The following is a 22,166-nucleotide window of genomic DNA, read 5'->3' on the forward strand; positions in this document are numbered from 1 at the left end:
AAGAAGACCCTCCTGTGATTCAGGGATTGACTCACATAGTCACTGAAGGCTCCCAGCAGAGCTGGGTCATCTCAGAATGTCCCTCTCCAGGGAAGAGGTTCATGTGGGTGATTTGGGAGCAGCCCCACTGAGGTAGCAATGGTGATCATTTAGAGTGTTCTGACCAAAACTCTGGATCCTGGGCTGTCAGCAGAGGAAGGACCTTTAGACACCATCCTCCCAACCTCCCAGGTACACATGGGGGCCTGAGAGCAAGAGATATAGGGGCCCTGACCACAGTCACATGGTCAGTGAGGGGATCCTTCCAGAACCCAATCTATTTCAAAGCGAGTCTTCTTCCTGCACTGGCACTGGAACTCAATTCATGGAAGAACCTGGCACATAGGATTTGAAGAATAAAAATTCCTTGAATTAATCATGGAATAAGCTCTTTTCATTGTTTTCCCAAAGTTTCTGAAGGCCCCTCACATTCAGACCCTGAGCCTGATGTGACTGGAAACCACTCCTTACTTTCAGCCACATGATTCCAAATCCTTCATTCCATATGAGCACCTAGAGCTGCCCTGTTTTCCAACAGCTACCTAACTCTCAGCATATGGAGCCAGCATCATTCATCTTACAGTTTCCTGTTGATGGACACTAAGTTGTTCCTAACCTTGGGCTACTGAAACAGTGCTGAGGTCGATAATTTTTCGTCTGTCACTCTCCTCAAAGGGGAGGTAACCACTGGAAGTGGCTTTGCTAGGTTGCAGCTGTCGACTGAAAAAAAATGTACAATGTGAGAGTTGTGGGTTTAGTTTTATTTGGAGCAAAAAGAGGACTATAGCCTGGGAGACAGCATTTCAGGTAGCTCTGAGAGATTGCTCCAAAGAAGTTGGGGGGGGGGCAATATATATGTGCTTTTGGTGAAGGGAGTACATGCAATCAAGCACACGCGTTTTGCAGAAGGTTTATGCTAGTCACAAGGAACAGATGTCACCATGAAAGATTTTGATGCTTTTCTAGATATGAGGAGATGCAAGAACTGGGCTCATAAAATCATCTCCAGAAAATATCTAAGGATCTGAAGGCCTGTTCTGCCAGATTTGTCCAGATCACAGAGTGCCTCCTTTCTGATCTTCTTTCAGGAGGTGTTGAAGGTCAGCAGCTACAGTGGCTCATAGTTTAACCCTTGTAAAGATAGAAAGCAAGTGTCAATTTGTAGGTGACTAAGGATACGTGTATGATAATTTGAGTGGATATTGCTAAATTTCCCTCTTAGTCATGGTAGCCACTGAGCCTCCTCAACCTTCAGACATCAGCAGGGAAGGTGGTTTTTTCCTGATCTGCAGCTATTACTTAGCTTCCTAGATGGTGGGTCCCTTGCTCAACCTTGGTCACAAGTAGTAAGTGGTTCCACCACCACTCAGATCTGCGGCTTCCCGGAAGGTGGATCATCCTCTTCTCCAGGCTGCCTGCCCAGATGATTCCCTGGATGAGAAAGGAGGGAGGCGAGGGGGCCAGAGAGCATCAGCTTGTCAGATACTGAACCTTTCTCATGACATTTACTCCTTATAACCAGTGTTCAGAAAGAAGGGTGTCGGATGAGGACACTGATGCTCAGAGAGGGGACTTGTTTAGTGAGTAAGGGAGCCAAGATTGAACCCCAGGCACTTTGACTCACAGCCCTGCTCTCTGCACAGTGGGGGGGAAATCTCCAGCTCTGTCCTCTGAAATCCTTGTATTGTTCTGTTCTTCAGCAATGGCACTAAAGAGAAGTCCACTGTGGAAGGTAAGTTTAGCTTTACAACCTGGACCAGACAGATACTGCAGTGTCTCTTGATGGGATGGGCGGAACCTCTTCTAAATGGCAGCACTCAGCACACTTAGCAGCATCAGGAGATTTCCTCCTTTGTTGTGATGTTGCCCCTTCACTAGGCTCCTATGGAGCAGGTCTGGAAAGGTTGGTGTGGACAGAGCCCAGAGGGGCCACTGCAACCCCAGCAGCACTGGGCACGCCCATTCCTGGCTCTGCAGACTGAGGATGAGGAGGGGGAGGTGTTCCCTAGAGGGTGGTGGGTCCCCACGTGAGCAAGAGTCCCTGTTCTAGACTCAGGTGTCAGGGGCTTGTGTCTGCCCTTGCGGCTTCGGAGTCTCTATGCCTGGGCCCTCAGAGGCCACGCCCCCCTGTAGTCACTTGAAGTCAAGAATCTGAGAGAAAAGGGGAAAGTGGTGGTTGTTGTGGGGGGTTCTGAGGGTGGGTGCTTGTTCTGCTGATGGAAATGAAAGCTTGGAGCTGACAGGAAATATTGGGACATAGTGGAGGGAAGGGTGAAGACGTAGTCCCTTCATTTCTTTCAGCCTCAGTTTTCTCTTCTGTAAAATAGTGATCATCACTGTCTCCTTTCAGGAGAGTTGGAAGTATTTGAGGTGCTCTGTCTAAATCACCAGCACGGAGTAGAGACACCCAGACTGGGGTATTATTTCAAGGCTGTGACCCAATTCCCCGTGTCCCCATTCCTCACCTGTAATGTTTGCAGAATGTACTGAGGGCACATGGCCTGGTGACAGGGCGGCCCCTCAGGGAGCAATGGGGCTGACCTTCCAGGCCGTGTGGTCCTCACAGAGCCTCTAGTCCTCAGTTTCCCCATCTGTGAAATGGTGGTAATCACACTACCTTTCAGGAGTCTGTGATGACTGGAGAGGGCTAAGAAGCCCTGGATGGAGTGGGTTAGGGTGTCCCTGAGCTCAGTGCACAGCAGTTGAGAGCCTGAGCCGCACCCCTGCCTGGGCTCCTATTCCAACTCTGGGACCTCTGACGAGTCCCTCCCAAGTTGGCGCTCAGTGTCCTCTTCCTTCAGTGATGGCCCCGCCCTCACAGAACAGCTGCAGGGACTGAGTAAGGGACGCATGTCAAGAGCTTAGAGCAGAGCCGGGCATGTGATACATGTTCCATTAATGTGGGCTCTGATGTGCCAAAGACAGAGGACCTCCATAAACCATAAACAAAATGAAAAGACAATCTACAGAAAGGGAGAAAGTATTTTTAAATGATGCAGCTGACAAGGGCTTTATTTCCAAAATATACAACAGCTCATACAACTCAAAAATAACAAAAAGCAAACAACCCAATTGAAAAATGGGCAGAAGACCTAAGTAGACATTTTTCCAAAGAAGAAATACAAATGACTGAGGCACATGAAAAGATGCTCAACATTACTAATTATTAGAGAAATGCAAATTAAAACTACAGTGAGGCACCACTTCACACTGGTCAGAATGGCCATCATTAAAATTTGTACGACTCATATCGATGTATAGCAAAACCATCACAATATTGTAAAGCAATTATCCTCCATTTAAAATAAATATGTATTTTTTAAGTTGTACAAATAACAAATGCTAGCGAGGATTGGAGAAAAGGGGAGCCCGCCTATACTATTGGTGTGAATGTAAACTGATGTGACCACTATGGAAAATATTACGGAAGTTCCTCATAAAACTAAAATTATCATATGAACCAGAAATCCAACCCCAGGGCATATATCTTTTTCTCCAAAAAGATACATACATCCTTATGTTCATAGCAGTACTATTCACAATGGCTAAGACAAGGAAACAAAGTACATGTCCATCAATAGATGAATGAATGAAAAGATGTGGAACATATATACAATGGAATACTGCTGCTGCTGCTGCTGCTTAAGTCGCTTCAGTCGTGTCGGACTCTGTGCAACCCCATAGACGGCAGCCCACCAGGCTCCTCCATCCCTGGGATTCTCCAGGCAAGAGTACTGGAGTGGGTTGCCATTTCCTTATCCACACAATGGGATACTACTCAGCTGTAAAAAATGAAGAATAATGCCATTTGCAACAGCATAGATAAACTAGTGATTATCATACTAAGTGAAGTAAGTCAGAACAAGAAAGACAAAAACCATATGATATCACTTGTATGTGGAATCCAAAAAATGACTCAGGGAATTGCCTGATGGTCAATGGTTAGGATTTCATAATTCCATTGCAGGGGCCTGGGATTGATTCCTGGTAGGGGACCAAAGTGGAGAAGGCAATGGCACCCCACTCCGGCACTCATGCCTGGAAAATCCCATGGATGGAGGAGCCTGGTGGGCTGCAGTCCATGGGGTCGCTAAGAGTCGGACACGACTGAGCGACTTCCCTTTCACTTTTTCACTTTCATGCATTGGAGAAGGAAATGGCAACCCACTCCAGTGTTCTTGCCTGGAGAATCCCAGGGGCAGGAGAGCCTGGTGGGCTGATGTCTATGGGGTCACACAGAGTCGGACACGACTGAAGCGACTTAGCAGCAGCAGGGGACCAAAGAACCTCAAGGTACACGATGTGGCCTAAAAAAAGAAAAAGAGAGAGACACACAAATGTACCTACCTATGAAACAGAAACAGACTCAAGGACATAGAGAACAGAGTTGCAGTTGTCAAGGTAAATGGGGTAGGGGTTAGGTAAGCTATTCGATGGACGTGAGTCTGAGTGAACTCCGGGAGTTGGTGATGGACAGGGAGGCCTGGCGTGCTGCGATTCATGGGGTCGCAAAGAGTCGGACACGACTGAGCGACTGAACTGACCTGAACTGAAGCTATTATATATAGAAAGGATAAAGAACAAGGTCCTACTGTACAGCACACAGAACTATATTCAATATCCTGGGATAAACAATAACAGAAAAGAATATATTTCAAATGTATATGTATAACTGAGTCACATTTTGTGCTGCAAAATTAATACAGCATTGTAAACCAATACACTTCGATTAAAGCAAGTTATAGATTAAGTAAACAAAATGTAGCCCCCCAAAGAGATCCATGTCCTAACACTCACTAGTGAATGTTTTACTTTACATGGAAAAAAACATTTGCAAAAGTGATTAAGGCTCTTGCTATGGGAGAATATGCTTGCTTATACATGGGAGCCCAATATAATCTTATAAGAAGAGGCAGGAAATCCAAAGTTAGCATACAGGTGACAATGGAAGCACAACTGGAGTCATAAGAAGATAGAAACCCTGAGAAGAATGTAGACAGTGTCAAAAATGTGCAGAGGCGATGATAAGAGCATCTGGAGAAATGTAGCCCAGTTGACTCCTTGATTTTAGTCCAGTAATACTGCTTTTCGTCCTTTCACATCCAGAATTATAAGACAATAAAACTATCATTAAGTCACTAAATTTTTGTTAATTTATTGCAGCTTGCAGGTAACTAATATAGGTATATGTCATTGTGACACAGTTATAATATAACTGTGTTGTGTGCCTTTGGAAAAAATCCCAGGGAGTTGAAACAATGTTTTACTTTCTTCATAAACTAAATGTTCATTGTGAATATCTGAATATCACTGTCACTCAAGTATACAGGTTGTTGGAGCAAATTGCTTCATGAGTATGTGGATCCCTGGGGAGGAGTGAAGTTGGTCTATAAAGGTATTTGCAGCTTAATGAATAACATACAAAATACATGCGTCACTTCTCATAACTCAGTGATCTAAGAGGTCATGTTCAGTTCAGTTCAGTTGCTCAGTCGTGTCCGACTCTTTGAGACTCCATGAACTGCAGCACACCAGGCCTCCCTGTCCATCACCAACTCCCGGAGTCTACCCAAACCCATGTCCATTGTGTCAGTGATGCCATCCAATCATCTCATCCTCTGCTGTCCCCTTCTCTTCCTGCCCTCAATCTTCCCAGCATCAGAGTCTTTTCAAATGAGTCAGCTCTCCACATCAGGTGGCCAAAGTATTGGAGTTTCAGCTTCAACATCAGTCCCTCCAATGAACACCCAGGACTGATCTCTTTTAGGATGGACTGGTTGGATCTCCTTGCAGTCCAAGGGACTCACAAGAGTCTTCTCCAACACCACAGTTCAGAAGCATCAATTCTTCAGCACTCAGCTTTCTTTATAGTCCAACTCTCGCATCCATACATGACTACTGGAAAAACCGTAGCCTTGACTAGACAGACCTTTGTTGGCAAAGTAATGTCTCTGCTTTTAAATATGCTCTCTAGGTTGGTCATAACTTTCCTTCCAAGGAGCAAGTGTCTTTTAATTTCATGGCTGCAATCACCATCCACAGTGATTTTGGAGCCCAAATAAGAGGTCATGTGGTCCCACCTAATGCAAAGGACAGAAGTGCAGCACTCCCTGAGGACACAGTGAACACCCAGGAATATGGGGTCGATCATGACACTTCCAGAGAGGGCTCAAGTACTCAGTCCCAGTCTCTGCCACATCACTGACCTCCGTGACTCAGTTCCTCTCTTGTATTAGTGTCTTACATTACAGGCTCATAGTGCAAGCTTCATGCAATGTACATGCGGTGTGCTGAGTTTAAGGCCCATTCATGGTGCATTCAGACAATGAAAGCTGTTCTTGATCGTTGATAAACATGTAAGAAAACATACAGGATCACATAAGGATGAATAAATAACTGCTTTGTGTTTTCCTCCAGGAGCGGCAGGTGACGGGGAGCTGCAGGTGATTCAGCCTGAGAGGTCAGTGTCTGTTACAGCAGGAGAGACGGCCACTCTGCACTGCACCATGACTTCTCTGAGCCCCGTGGGGCCCATCAAGTGGTTCAGGGGAACTGGGCCAGGTCGGGAGTTAATCTACAGTCAAAAAGAATTCCCCTTCCCCAGAGTAACAAATGTTGTAGATACCACAAAGAGAAACAACATGGACTATTCCATCCGCATCAGTAACATCACCCCAGCAGACACTGGTGTCTACTACTGTGTGAAGTTCCGGAAAGGAGAACGTGGTGACGTGGAGTTTAAGTCTGGACCAGGCACTCATCTCACTGTGAGTGGTGAGTATGGCCAGGGTGTCCTTCATCTCCCAGTCTCTGACAAGTCAACAAGAATGCCCTTCACTCTTTGAGCAAAAAAAGGAATCTGGTACAACAGTGATCTGGACATGATCTGATTTTACTCTCTTCTACAAATCAGAGTATTTGAGGCCATGACCGTTTTATTTCTCCAGGCCCCATGGCTGGTAAATGTGGGAAAAGTCTGAGTCCCCAGTCTGCCTGGTTCCACAGCCGTTGTCTTTTTCACTCCATTCAGCCCTTTGATTCCAGGGATAAAAGAGATGAATGTCTGAGTGACTTGCCCGACAACTGTCCAAGCCTCACTTCTTATCTCCTGGAATGCTCACCTCAGTGTGGCTGAGTCTTCTCTTTATTCAGCACTTACTGAACACCTCCTGTGAGCCAGGCCCTGCCCAGATGCTGTGGAAGCAGCAGTGAACAAAGCAGAAAAGGGCTCTTATTCCATGAAGCTTATGTTCTCTTTCCTCTGAAAGAAGAGAGATCCATCCAGGGCAAGGAGGAGATGTGTTATTTTTTATTTCCTATTCAGAATTTCTAAACTGGAAGAAATTCTAAGAAATGCAGTTTCAGTGTTTATTCTGATGGCCCTGCTTGGAGGAGATGCCTAGAGGTTGGGTGTTTCTGGGAATCTTTAAGAAGACCCTCCTGTGATTCAGGGATTGACTCACACAGTCACTGAAGGCTCCCAGCAGAGCTGGGTCATCTCAGAATGTCCCTCCCCAGGGAAGAGGTTCATGTGGGTGACTTAGGAGCAGCCCCACTGAGGTAGCAACGGTGATCATTTAGAGTGTTCTGACCAAAACTTGGATCCTGGGCTGTCAGCAGAGGAAGGACCTTTAGACACCATCCTCCCAACCTCCCAGGTACACATGGGGGCCTGAGAGCAAGAGATATAGGGGCCCTGACCACAGTCACATGGTCAGTGAGGGGATCCTTCCAGAACCCAATCTATTTCAAAGCGAGTCTTCTTCCTGCACTGGCACTGGAACTCAATTCATGGAAGAACCTGGCACATAGGATTTGAAGAATAAAAATTCCTTGAATTAATCATGGAATAAGCTCTTTTCATGGTTTTCCCAAAGTTTCTGAAGGCCCCCCACATTCAGATCCTGAGCCTGATGTGACTGGAAACCACTCCTTACTTTCAGCCACATGATTCCAAATCCCTCATTCCATATGAGCACCTAGAGCTGCCCTGTTTTCCAACAGCTACCTAACTCTCAGCATATGGAGACAGCATCATTCATCTTACAGTTTCCTGTTGATGGACACTAAGTTGTTCCTAACCTTGGGCTACTGAAACAGTGCTGAGGTCGATAATTTTTCGTCTGTCACTCTCCTCAAAGGGGAGGTAACCACTGGAAGTGGCTTTGCTAGGTTGCAGCTGTCGACTGAAAAAAAATGTACAATGTGAGAGTTGTGGGTTTAGTTTTATTTGGAGCAAAAAGAGGACTATAGCCTGGGAGACAGCATTTCAGGTAGCTCTGAGAGATTGCTCCAAAGAAGTTGGGGGGTGGGGGCAATATATATGTGCTTTTGGTGAAGGGAGTACATGCAATCAAGCACACGCGTTTTGCAGAAGGTTTATGCTAGTCACAAGGAACAGATGTCACCATGAAAGATTTTGATGCTTTTCTAGATATGAGGAGATGCAAGAACTGAGCTCATAAAATCATCTCCAGAAAATATCTAAGGATCTGAAGGCCTGTTCTGCCAGATTTGTCCAGATCACAGAGTGCCTCCTTTCTGATCTTCTTTCAGGAGGTGTTGAAGGTCAGCAGCTACAGTGGCTCATAGTTTAACCCTTGTAAAGATAGAAAGCAAGTGTCAATTTGTAGGTGACTAAGGATACGTGTATGATAATTTGAGTGGATATTGCTAAATTTCCCTCTTAGTCATGGTAGCCACTGAGCCTCCTCAACCTCCAGACATCAGCAAGGAAGGTGGTTTTTTCCTGATCTGCAGCTATTACTTAGCTTCCTAGATGGTGGGTCCCTTGCTCAACCTCGGTCACAAGTAGTAAGTGGTTCCACCGCCACTCAGATCTGCGGCTTCCCGGAAGGTGGATCATCCTCTTCTCCAGGCTGCCTGCCCAGATGATTCCCTGGATGAGAAAGGAGGGAGGTGAGGGGGCCAGAGAGCATCAGCTTCTCAGATACTGAACCTTTCTCATGACATTTACTCCTTATAACCAGTGTTCAGAAAGAAGAGTGTCGGATGAGGACACTGATGCTCAGAAAGGGGACTTGTTTAGTGAGCATGTAAGGGAGCCAGGATTGAACCCCAGGCACTTTGACTCACAGCCCTGCTCTCTGCACAGTGGGGGTGGAAATCTCCAACTCTGTCCTCTGAAATCCTTGTATTGTTCTGTTCTTCAGCAGTGGCACTAAAGAGAAGTCCACTGTGGAAGGTAAGTTTAGCTTTACAACCTGGACCAGACAGATACTGCAGTGTCTCTTGATGGGATGGGCGGAACCTCTTCTAAATGGCAGCACTCAGCACACTTAGCAGCATCAGGAGATTTCCTCCTTTGTTGTGATGTTGCCCCTTCACTAGGCTCCTATGGAGCAGGTCTGGAAAGGTTGGTGTGGACAGAGCCCAGAGGGGCCACTGCAACCCCAGCAGCACTGGGCACGCCCATTCCTGGCTCTGCAGACTGAGGATGAGGAGGGGAGGTGTTCCTAGAGGGTGGTGGGTCCCCACGTGAGCAAGAGTCCCTGTTCTAGACTCAGGTGTCAGGGGCTTGTGTCTGCCCTTGCGGCTCGGGAGTCTCTATGCCTGGGCCCTCAGAGGCCACGCCCCTGTAGTCACTTGAAGTCAAGAATCTGAGAGAAAAGGGGAAAGTGGTGGTTGTTGTGGGGGGTTCTGAGGGTGGGTGCTTGTTCTGCTGATGGAAATGAAAGCTTGGAGCTGACAGGAAATATTGGGACATAGTGGAGGGAAGGGTGAAGACGTAGTCCCTTCATTTCTTTCAGCCTCAGTTTTCTCTTCTGTAAAATAGTGATCATCACTGTCTCCTTTCAGGAGAGTTGGAAGTATTTGAGGTGCTCTGTCTAAATCACCAGCACGGAGTAGAGACACCCAGACTGGGGTATTATTTCAAGGCTGTGACCCAATTCCCTGTGTCCCCATTCCTCACCTGTAATGTTTGCAGAATGTACTGAGGGCACATGGCCTGGTGACAGGGCGGCCCCTCAGGGAGCAATGGGGCTGACCTTCCAGGCCGTGTGGTCCTCACAGAGCCTCTAGTCCTCAGTTTCCCCATCTGTGAAATGGTGGTAATCACACTACCTTTCAGGAGTCTGTGATGACTGGAGAGGGCTAAGAAGCCCTGGATGGAGTGGGTTAGGGTGTCCCTGAGCTCAGTGCACAGCAGTTGAGAGCCTGAGCCGCGCCCCTGCCTGGGCTCCTATTCCAACTCTGGGACCTCTGACGAGTCCCTCCCAAGTTGGCGCTCAGTGTCCTCTTCCTTCAGTGATGGCCCCGCCCTCACAGAACAGCTGCAGGGACTGAGTAAGGGACGCATGTCAAGAGCTTAGAGCAGAGCCGGGCATGTGATACATGTTCCATTAATGTGGGCTCTGATGTGCCAAAGACAGAGGACCTCCATAAACCATAAACAAAATGAAAAAACAATCTACAGAAAGGGAGAAAATATTTTTAAATGATGCAGCTGACAAGGGCTTTATTTCCAAAATATACAACAGCTCATACAACTCAAAAATAACAAAAAGCAAACAACCCAATTGAAAAATGGGCAGAAGACCTAAGTAGACATTTTTCCAAAGAAGAAATACAAATGACTGAGGCACATGAAAAGATGCTCAACATTACTAATTATTAGAGAAATGCAAATTAAAACTACAGTGAGGCACCACTTCACACTGGTCAGAATGGCCATCATTAAAATTTGTACGACTCATATCGATGTATAGCAAAACCATCACAATATTGTAAAGCAATTATCCTCCATTTAAAATAAATATGTATTTTTTAAGTTGTACAAATAACAAATGCTAGTGAGGATGTGGAGAAAAGGGGAGCCCGCCTATACTACTGGTGTGAATGTAAACTGATGTGACCACTATGGAAAATATTACGGAAGTTCCTCATAAAACTAAAATTATCATATGAACCAGAAATCCAACCCCAGGGCATATATCTTTTTCTCCAAAAAGACACATACATCCTTATGTTCATAGCAGTACTATTCACAATGGCTAAGACAAGGAAACAAAGTACATGTCCATCAATAGATGAATGAATGAAAAGATGTGGAACATATATACAATGGAATACTGCTGCTGCTGCTGCTTAAGTCGCTTCAGTTGTGTCCGACTCTGTGCAACCCCATAGACGGCAGCCCACCAGGCTCCTCCATCCCTGGGATTCTCCAGGCAAGAATACTGGAGTGGATTGCCATTTCTTTATCCACACAATGGGATACTACTCAGCTGTAAAAAATGAAGAATAATGCCATTTGCAACAGCATAGATAAACTAGTGATTATCATACTAAGTGAAGTAAGTCAGAACAAGAAAGACAAAAACCATATGATATCACTTGTATGTGGAATCCAAAAAATGACTCAGGGAATTGCCTGATGGTCAATGGTTAGGATTTCATAATTCCATTGCAGGGGTCTGGGATTGATTCCTGGTAGGGGACCAAAGTGGAGAAGGCAATGGCACCCACTCCGGCACTCATGCCTGGAAAATCCCATGGATGGAGGAGCCTGGTGGGCTGCAGTCCATGGGGTCGCTAAGAATCGGACATGACTGAGCGACTTCACTTTCACTTTTTCACTTTCATGCATTGGAGAAGGAAATGGCAACCCACTCCAGTGTTCTTTCCTGGAGAATCCCAGGGGCAGGAGAGCCTGGTGGGCTGATGTCTATGGAGTCACACAAAGTCGGACACGACTGAAGTGACTTAGCAGCAGCAGGGTACCAAAGAACCTCAAGGTACACGATGTGGCCTAAAAAAAGAAAAAGAGAGAGACACACAAATGTACCTACCTATGAAACAGAAACAGACTCAAGGACATAGAGAACAGAGTTGCAGTTGTCAAGGTAAATGATGTAGGGGTTAGGTAAGCTATACGATGGACGTGAGTCTGAGTGAACTCCGGGAGTTGGTGATGGACAGGGAGGTCTGGCGTGCTGCGATTCATGGGGTCGAAAAGAGCCGGACACGACTGAGCGACTGAACTGACCTGAACTGAAGCTATTATATATAGAAAGGATAAAGAACAAGGTCCTACTGTACAGCACACACAACTATATTCAGTATCCTGGGATAAACAATAACAGAAAAGAATATATTTCAAATGTATATGTATAACTGAGTCACATTTTGTGCTGCAAAATTAATACAGCATTGTAAACCAATACACTTCGATTAAAGCAAGTTATAGATTAAGTAAACAAAATGTAGCCCCCCAAAGAGATCCATGTCCTAACACTCACTAGTGAATGTTTTACTTTACATGGAAAAAAGCATTTGCAAAAGTGATTAAGGCTCTTGCTATGGGAGAATATGCTTGCTTATAAATGGGAGCCCAATATAATCTTATAAGAAGAGGCAGGAAATCCAAAGTTAGAATACAGGTGACAATGGAAGCACAACTGGAGTCATAAGAAGATAGAAACCTTGAGAAGAATGTAGACAGTGTCAAAAATTTGCAGAGGCGATGATAAGAGCGTCTGGAGAAATGTAGCCCAGTTGACTCCTTGATTTTAGTCCAGTAATACTGCTTTTCGTCCTTTCACATCCAGAATTATAAGACAATAAAACTATCATTAAGTCACTAAGTTTTTGTTAATTTATTGCAGCTTCCTTAGGTAACTAATATAACATATGTCATTGTGTGCCTTTGGAAAAAATCCCAGGGAGTTGAAACAATGTTTTACTTTCTTCATAAACTAAATGTTCATTGTGAATATCTGAATATCACTGTCACTCAAGTATACAGGTTGTTGGAGCAAATTGCTTCATGAGTATGTGGATCCCTGGGGAGGAGTGAAGTTGGTCTATAAAGGTATTTGCAGCTTAATGAATAACATACAAAATACATGCATCACTTCTCCTCATAACTCAGTGATCTAAGAGGTCATGTTCAGTTCAGTTCAGTTGCTCAGTCGTGTCCGACTCTTTGACTCAGTTCCTTTCTTGTATTATTGTCTTACATTACAGGCTCGTTGTGCAAGCTACATGCAATGCACATGCAGTGTGCTGAGTTTAAGGCCCATTCACGGTGCATTCAGACAATGAAAGCTGATCTTGATCGTTGATAAACATGTAAGAAAGTGTACAGGATCACATGAGGATGAATAAATAACTGCTTTGTGTTTTCCTCCAGGAGCGGCAGGTAAGGGGGAGCTGCAGGTGATTCAGCCTGAGAGGTCAGTGTCAGTTACAGCAGGAGAGACGGCCACTCTGCACTGCACCGTGACCTCCCTGAGCCCTGTGGGGCCCATCAGGTGGTTCAGGGGAACTGGGCCAGGTCAGGAGTTAATCTACAGTCAAAAAGGAGATGTCTCCCCCAGAGTAACAAATGTTGTAGATACCACAAAGAGAAACAACATGGACTTTTCCATCCGCATCAGTAACATCACCCCAGCAGACACTGGTGTCTACTACTGTGTGAAGTTCCGGAGAGGAGAACGTGGTGACGTGGAGTTTAAGTCTGGACCAGGCACTCATCTCACTGTGAGTGGTAAGTATGGCCTGGGGGTCCTTCATCCCCTGGTCTCTGACATGTCAACAAGAATGCCCTTCACTCTTTGAGCAAAAAAAGCAATCTGGTACAACAGTGATCTGGACATGATCTGATTTTCCTCCCTTCTACAAATCAGAGTATTTGAGGCCATGACGGTTGTGCTATTTGCTCCAGGCCCCACAGCTGGTAAATGTGGGAAAAGTCTGGATCCCCCATCTACCTGGTTCCACAGTCCTTGTCTTTTCCATCACATTCAGTCCTTTGATTCCAGGGATAAAGGGAATGAAAGTCTGAGTGACTTGCTCCTTGACAGGCCAGGCCTCACTTCTTATCTCTGGAGAGTGCACCCTCAGTGTGGCTGAGTCTTCTCTTTATTCAGCACTTATTGAGCACCTACTGTGTGCCAGGCCCTGCCCTGGATGCTGTGGAAGCAGCAGTGAACAAAGCAGGTGAGGGCTCTTGAACAAAGAAGGGGAGGGCTCTTTTCCCATGAAGCTTATGTTCTCTTCCTCCCAAAGAGGAGAAGTCCATCGAGGGCAGGGAGGGGAGATGTGTTATTCTTTATTTCCTATTCAGAACTTACTAAACTGGGAATAAATTCTAAGAGATGCTGTTTCAGTGTTTCTTCTTACGGCCCTGCTTGGAGACAATGCCGAGAGGTTGGGTGTTTCCTTCTGTCATTCAGGGATTGACTCACACAGTCACTAAAGGCTCCCAGCAGAGCTGGTTCATCTCAGAATGTCCCTCCTCAGGGAAGCAGTTCTCCATGTGGGTGACTTAGGAGCAGTGCCACTGAGGCAGCAAAGGTGCTCATTTAGATTTTTCTGCCAAAGGCCCTGAATCCTTGACTCTCAGCACAGGATGGGCCTTAGGCATCATCCTCCCAACCTCCTATGTACAGATGGGGCCCTGAGGCCAAGAGATGACGGGGGCCCAGACCACAGTCACATAGTCAGTGAAAGGATCCATCAAGAACCCAATCTGATTCAAGGCCAATCTCCTTCCTGCAGCAGTATTGGAACTTGTTTAATGGAAGAGCCTAGAGCATAGAAGTTGCAGAATACAAATACAAATACCAGGGTATTGATTTTTTTTTTTTTTTTTTTTGGCCAGAGTTCCAATATGTTTCTAATGAGCAGCCATATTTAAAAACAACTGGACTATATGAGGGTCTGTGACTTTTATCTAGTCTATTTCACTTTTTCTATTTCATATTCAGTGCTCCCATTTCATTTAGTTTATGTTTTCCAGTTTCTCCATCTCTTCTTTTTGTTGATGTTCATTTCTCAAACCTTTATCAAGTGTAGTAGAAAACCTTTTGTATACATACATATAAATTATGTATAACATATATATTTTAGAAAACTTATGAATTTCTACCTAACTAAAAAATTTTGATTCTACTTGTTTGACTTAGTATTAATAGAATACTAGATATCTAGTTTAAAAATATAGATATGTAATAAGCAACAAACGTTCACTATATAGAACAGGGAACTATAGTCAATATCTTGTAATAATTTATAACGGAAAATAATTTCAAAAATAACATATGTATATATGTATAACTGAATCACACACACACAAAATAATTCTACTTTTTGAGATTTAGTAATGTTTATCTTTTTGCCAGTTTTTTTAAATGTCCTGTGGACATCTAACAACAACGTATGAGATACAGAATTTTAAATATATTGTGTCAGATCAGATCAGTCGCTCAGTCGTGTCCGACTCTTTGCGACCCCATGAATTGCAGCACGCCAGGCCTCCCTGTCCATCACCAACTCCCAGAGTTCACTCAGACTCACGTCCATCAAGTCAGTGATGCCATCCAGCCATCTCATCCTCTGTCGTCCCCTTCTTCTCCTGCCCCCAATCCTTCCCAGCATCAGAGTCTTTTTCAATGAGTCAACTCTTCGCACGAGGTGGCCAAAGTACTGGGGTTTCAGCTTTAGCATCATTCCTTCCCATCACAGACTCGATGGACACGAGTTTGAGCGAACGCCAGGAGTTGGTGATGGACAGGAAGGCATGGCGTGCTGCAATTCATGGGATCGAAAAGAGTCGGACGTGACTGAGCGACTGAACTGAACTGAATAACCAAAGGAAACATTGCTGCTGCTGCCACTGCTGCTAAGTCACTTCAGTTGTGTCCGACTCTGTTCGACCGCATAGACAGCATGAAAACTCTGTTGCTGAAAGAAAACAACTTTTTAGCCTGACATCCAAGTAATCTCAAATTATCTGCAAATTACCTTTTCTAATTTACCTGCTATCTTCTTTTCCTCTTATTTTAGAGGACTTAGAGTATGGCAGCTTTGACAAAGGGTTCATTCTGCTCAGTCTGTATTCCACATCTTCCAAGTACTTATTGAGTCACTTCAAGGAAGTTTTTAAAAACCCTTCCAAGTTTTAATTTGCACACCTTTTATTAAAAATGGGAGTTATGTACCTAAAAAAAAAAAAAGAAAAGAAATCCCAGGGCTGATCCCCTTCAGAATGGACTGGTTGGATCTCCTTGCAGTCCAAGGGACTCTCAAGAGTCTTCTCCAACACCACAGTTCAAAAGCATCAATTCTTTGGTGCTCAGCTTTCTTCACAGTCCAACTCTCACATCCATACATGACCACAGGAAAAACCATAGCCTTGACTAGATGAACATTTGTTGGCAAAATAATGTCTCTGCTTTTGAATATGCTATCTAGGTTGGTCATAACTTTCCTTCCAAGGAGTAAGCGTCTTTTAATTTCATGGCTTCAGTCACCATCTGCAGTGACTTTGGAGCCCAGAAAAATAAAGTCTGACACTGTTTCCACTGTTTCCCCATCTATTTCCCATGAAGTGATGGGACTGGATACCATGATCTTCGTTTTCTGAATGTTGAGCTTTAAGCCAACTTTTTCACTCTCCACTTTCACTTTCATCAAGAGGCTTTTTAGTTCCTCTTCACTTTCTGCCATAAGGGTGGTATCATCTGCATATCTGAGGTTATTAATATTTCTCCCGGCAATCTTGATTCCAGATTGTGTTTCTTCCAGTCCAGCGTTTCTCATGATGTACTCTGCATATAAGTTAAATAAACAGGGTGACAATATACAGCCTTGACGTACTCCTTTTCCTATTTGGAACAAGTCTGTTGTTCCATGTCCAGTTCAAACTTTTGCTTCCTGACCTGCATACAAATTTCTCAAGAGGCACATCAGGTGGTCTGGTATTCCCATCTCTTTCAGAATTTTCCACAGTTTCTTGTGATCCACACAGTCAAAGGCTTTGGCATAGTCAATAAAGCAGAAATAGATGTTTTTCTGGAACTCTCTTGCTTTTTCCATGATCCAGCAGATGTTGGCAATTTGATCTCTGGTTCCTCTGCCTTTTCTAAAACCAGCTTGAACATCAGGAAGTTCATGGTTCACATATTGCTGAAGCCTGGCTTGAAGAATTTTGAGCATTACTTTACTAGCGTGTGAGATGAGTACAATTGTTTGGTAGTTTGAGCATTCTTTGGCATTGCCTTTCTGAGGGACTGAAATGAAAACTGACCTTTTCCAGTCCTGTGGCCACTGCTGAGTTTTCCACATTTGCTGGCATATTGAGTGCAGCACTTTCACAGCACCATCTTTCAGGATTTGGAATAGCTCAACTGAAATTCTATCACCTCCACTAGCTTATTCGTAGTCATGCTTTCTAAGGCCCACCTGATATATATTGTATAGGATATGATTAATATAAACTAATTAAATATAATTCAATTATATTTAAATTATTAATAACATCAAGATATTCCTATTCTTATTTTTTCTGCATTTGATAAAATATTCTCAGATAAATGTTAATATGTCTCACTATGTTTATATATTTTTTTCTTTTCCATTAAAAAAAAAAAGGAACTCCATCTGACTCCAGGCAAGGCTCCTTCCTTCACTGGCATTGGAACTAGTTTTCTGGAAGGGCCTGGCACATAGAAGTTGCAGAATAAAAACTCCTTGGGCTTCCCTCAGAGCTCAGTCGATAAAGAATCTGCCTGCAATGCAGGAGATCCAGATTCAATTCCTGGGTCAGGAAGATCCCCTGGAGAAGGAAATGGCAACCCACTCCAGTATTCTTGCCTGGAGAAACTATGGACAGAGAAGTCCAGCAGGCTATAGTCCATCGAGTCACAAGAGTCAGACACGACTTACTGAGTAAACCACCACCACCCAAAATCTCCTTGAATTAACCATGGAACAGGCTCCTTTCATTGCTTTCCCAAAGGTCCAGAAGGTCCCTCACATTCAGAACCTGAGCCTGAGGTGACTGGAAAACTCTCCCTACTTTCACCCGCATGATCCCAAATCCCTCATTCCACATCAGCCCCTAGAGCTGCCCTGGTTTTCAACAGCTACTTAACACTCAGCATATGGAGACAGCATCATTTATCTCCCAATCTCCTGTTGATGGAGACTAAGTTGTTCCCAACCTTGGGCTACTGAAACAGTGCTAAGGTGGATAAGCTTTCCAAGTGTCACTCTGCTCAGAGGGGAAATACCCACTGGAAGTGGCATTGCTAATTCAGACAGTATGTGGATTTTAATTTGTGTGATGATATTGCCTGATTTTCTTCCTAGTCTTGGTAGCAAATAATCTCCCTAAATGTCTAGATGTCAGCACGGAAGGTGTTTTTCCTGATTTCTCAGATATTATTAAACTTCCCAGATGGTGGGTCCCCTGCTCAGTCTCAATACAGCTAGTAAGTGGCTCCCCCACCTCTCAGATCTGCTGGCTCCCAGGGCTGTTCATCCTCTTCCTCAGGCCGCCTGCAAGATGATCCCCTGGATGAGAAAGAAGGGAGGGGAGAGGAGCTGCCGCCTGTCAGATGGTGAATCCTCCTTAGGCATTTACTCATTATAAACAGTGTTCAGAAGGAAAGGTTGTCTGTTTACCACTTTTACAGATGAGGACTCTCAGGCTCAGAGAGGGGATCTGATTTGTGAACAGGTAGAGGAGCCAAGATCGAATCCCAGGCACTCAAGGTCACACAGCCCTGTTCTCTGCACACCCCACTGTGCTTATCAAAGTGTTGAGCAGACTCCAGCCCTGTCCTCTAAAATCTTATTTCATTCTTTTCTTTAGAGATAAACATTTTAAAAGGCCCTGTAAGGGAGGTAAGTCCAGTTTTACAACCCAGATGAGACAGATCATTCAGTGTCACATGATGTGCTGAAAAGTTCCACAATGACACAGAAATAAGTTTGGGGAATTAGCTTTTTTCAACACTCTTAAAAGCATCAGGAGATTTTCTCCCCATTGTTATGATGTTGCCCCTTCACCAGGCCCCTGAGGAGCAGGTCCGGGAAGGGTGGTGTGGACAGAGCCCAGAGGGGCCGCTGTGACCCCAGCAGCACCAGGTTGTGCCCACTCCTGGTTCTGTGGACTGAGAATGAGGAGGGGGAGGTGTCCCCTAGAGGGTGGTGGGGCCCCGTGTGAGCGAGAGTTCCTGTTCTAGACTCAGGCGTCGGGAGCCCACGTCTTCCCTTGTTGTTCCAATGTCCCCAGGGCCGGGCCCTCAGAGGCTACTCCTCCCTGTAGTTGTTGGAGTCAAGAATCTGAGGCAAAAGAGAGGTTGGTGGTCAGTGTGGAGGCTCCTGAAGGTGGGCACTTGCTCTGCTGATGGACCTGAAAGCTTAGACTTGACAGGAAACACCAGGACACAGTCAGAGGGTGAGAGGAGACAGTCCCTTCATTTCTCTCAGCCTCAGTTTCCTCATCTGCATGATGGTGGTCATCATGTCTTTCAGGAAGGATTTGAGGAGCTCTGTCCAAATTACCAGCACAGTTCCCTGTACTGGGCACCCCCCTTCCTCACCTGTAGAAAGAGGATGATCACACAACCTTTGCAGAGTGTCCTGAGGGCAGAATGACCTGGTGAAAGGAGAGCCCCTCAGGGAGCGATGGTGCTGGCCTCCCAGGCTGTGGGGTCCTGGGCATGTCTCAGTTCCCTCTTGTCCTCAGTTTCCCCATCTACGAAATGATGGTGATCACACAACTTTCAGGGGTCTGTGATTGACTGGAGAGGGCCTAGGAAGCTCTGGATTGGGGCGGGGGTGGCGGTTAGGGTGTTCCTGAGCTCAGTGCAGTGTCTGAGAGCCTGGGCCAAACACCTGCCTGGGAACTCATCCCAACTCTGCCCCATCCCAGCGCTGGGACCTCTGCCGAATCTCTCCCCACTCTGGGCCTAAGTGTCCTCATCCCTCAGGGACAGCCCCGTCCTCACAGAGCAGCTGAAAGGACTGAATGAGGGACACATGTCAAGAGCTTAGAGCAGACCCTGGCATGTGATACATATTCCACTAACATAAGCCCTGATGTGTTGGAGCCAGAAGACCTCAGACAGAGTCACTTTCCCTCCAGGACTGAGTACAACTGAGTTACTGTGGAGCTGGGTGCCTTTCAACCTCAGCTGCTCATTGGAATCACCTGGAAGATGGTGGCAAGATCCCAGGACCCTGGCTGTACCCTATAAATTCTGATTTAAGTGCACAGACATGGCCTGGACAGCTGAGTGTCTTAACTCCTGTGGAGGATGCTGGTGCCCAGCTAGGGCAGAGGAGCCTGAGCTGTGTGTTCTCGAGGTCACCGAGAGGGAAGGCTGTGGTTTTTCCCTGATAGAGGTCAGTCCCCTGTTGTGCCTGGGTTATAAGAACAGCTCTCCCAGATGTGAGTGCTTCAGAATAAACTGTGATGGTGACAGATCTTAGAAGGCCCAAGAAACTCAGCCTGAGTGGAGTGGCGAGGACACCCACACCCCAACAGAGCTCACCTGGGTTGAGAGGGCCTTCCTACTCACTCAGACCATCCTGTTCAGACCAGAGCTTCATCACTGGGGAAACCATCCCATCTTTAAACACCTGTGTGCCTAAACAGGCATTGGAATCCCTGCAAACACTCCCTTCTCAGCCTGGAGCCCTCTGGCCTCAACAACCACAGTGACACTGATGAAATCTGTCCTGTCTCCTTTCAGAATGCTTCCAGGTTCTATAAAGAGCTAATCTGCAGGAAAATGCCTGTGGTCTCTTGTGTGTTTTGAAAGCTAATTCCCCAAACTTATTTCTGATGGGATTATTTTTATAATTGGGGACAGATTCATAATTTGGTGTTTCTACTATTTTTTTAATGTCGATTTTTTGCACGGCAGCTGTTTGGAGCAGAATATGACTCTCCTTGGTGCTTCAATTGTGCCTTTGTTTTGGCTTCTTACTGCCTAAAAAATAAATACGTAGTTTCAGAACTAGAATGACCATATCTTATGATAACAAGGGCATCTCTGGTGGCTTAGATGGTAAAGAATGTGTCCGCAATGCCGGAGACCTGGGTTGAATCCCTGGGTCAGGAAGATCCCCTGAAGAAGGAAATGGCAACCCAGTCCAGTATTCTTGCCTGGAGAATCTCATAGACAGAGGAGCCTGGAGCGCTACAGTCCCTGGGGTCGCAAGGAGTCGGACACAACTGAGCGACTAACACTTTCACTTTTCTTTTATGATAAGATCATGGATGTTATTGATTAAGCACCTACTATATGCCAAGCTCTGTGTTTTATATACATCCTCATCTTACCAGGTGGTGCTTGTATCCACTTTGTCCAGAAACAGTGAGGCTCAAGGGTAAAGAACTTCGACACTAAAGTCAATCAGTCCTGTGTGCAGTGAGGTGAACTCTGACCTTAATTGCCACGTGTCCTTGAACAGCTTCACTCTCCCTGAATTTTGTCCTATATATGGGGACACACTCAGGCCTTCCTCTCAGAGCTGTGGGGGGGATTAGAGAGCTGAGGGTGATCAAGAGATCAGGCCAAAACAGGCTCTGAGGAAACTCTGGATAAGTAGTAACTGATCACAGTACCTCATCCCTTTAGGGATGTCCAGGATGCTGGAGTTTATACAATTTGACATATTAAGGCAGCTAATATGAGGAACATATAGCTATGTATGTCCTCAAATGTTTGATGAGTTTTAGGAAGCAAGCTAAATATTTAGAAATGCAAATATCTGTAATGTTTGCTGTCTACAGACTTTTACAGGAGGTATTGGGTAATAATGAACAATTGAGAGACACCCTGCAGGACTCCTCTACAGGGACTCTCACATTTGACTTGCTGATTTGTGTGAATCTGGGTTTCTTGTAGGCCTATGTCTGTGTCTCTATGGATTTAATAACAGTTAAGAAGCTAAGCTGGAGAAGGCAATGGCACCCCACTCCAATACTCTTGCCTGGAAAATCCCGTGGATGGAGGAGCCTGGTAGGCTGCAGTCCATGGGGTCGCTGAGGGTCGGACACGACTGAGCGACTTCACTTTCACTTTTCACTTTTATGCATTGGAGAAGGAAATGGCAACCCACTCCAGTGTTCTTGCCTGGAGAATCCCAGAGATGGCGGAGCCTGGGGGCTGCCGTCTATGGGTCGCACAGAGTTGGACACGACTGAAGCGACTTAGCGAAGAAGCTAAGCACCTGTGGTTTCTCAGCACTCAGTGATCTTTCTTTTCAACTCAAAACTAACCCAAGAGAAAAACCCGACTCAAAAAGATACCCGTTTGCACCCTTCCTTTGAAACTCAGGGGTTGATATATTAGTCCTAT

The 22,166-nt window shown here is 45.4% G+C and overlaps 1 protein-coding gene across 3 annotated transcripts in view; it reads left to right on the top strand.

The window, feature by feature from the left end:
• LOC102286508 (tyrosine-protein phosphatase non-receptor type substrate 1-like) overlaps positions 1–22,166 on the top strand; it is a 42,024-nt gene that overhangs the window by 11,178 nt on the left and 8,680 nt on the right. For all 3 annotated transcript variants that reach the window (XM_070381340.1, XM_070381342.1, XM_070381341.1), the window contains exons 3-4: positions 6,457–6,813; positions 13,196–13,552. In XM_070381340.1, the coding sequence (XP_070237441.1) occupies positions 6,457–6,813; positions 13,196–13,552 (714 nt within the window). The remainder of the gene's footprint in view (positions 1–6,456; positions 6,814–13,195; positions 13,553–22,166) is intronic.

Source organism: Bos mutus, chromosome 13 (genome assembly GCF_027580195.1).
Source record: "Bos mutus isolate GX-2022 chromosome 13, NWIPB_WYAK_1.1, whole genome shotgun sequence".
In the NCBI taxonomy this organism is placed as follows: Eukaryota; Metazoa; Chordata; class Mammalia; order Artiodactyla; family Bovidae; genus Bos; species Bos mutus.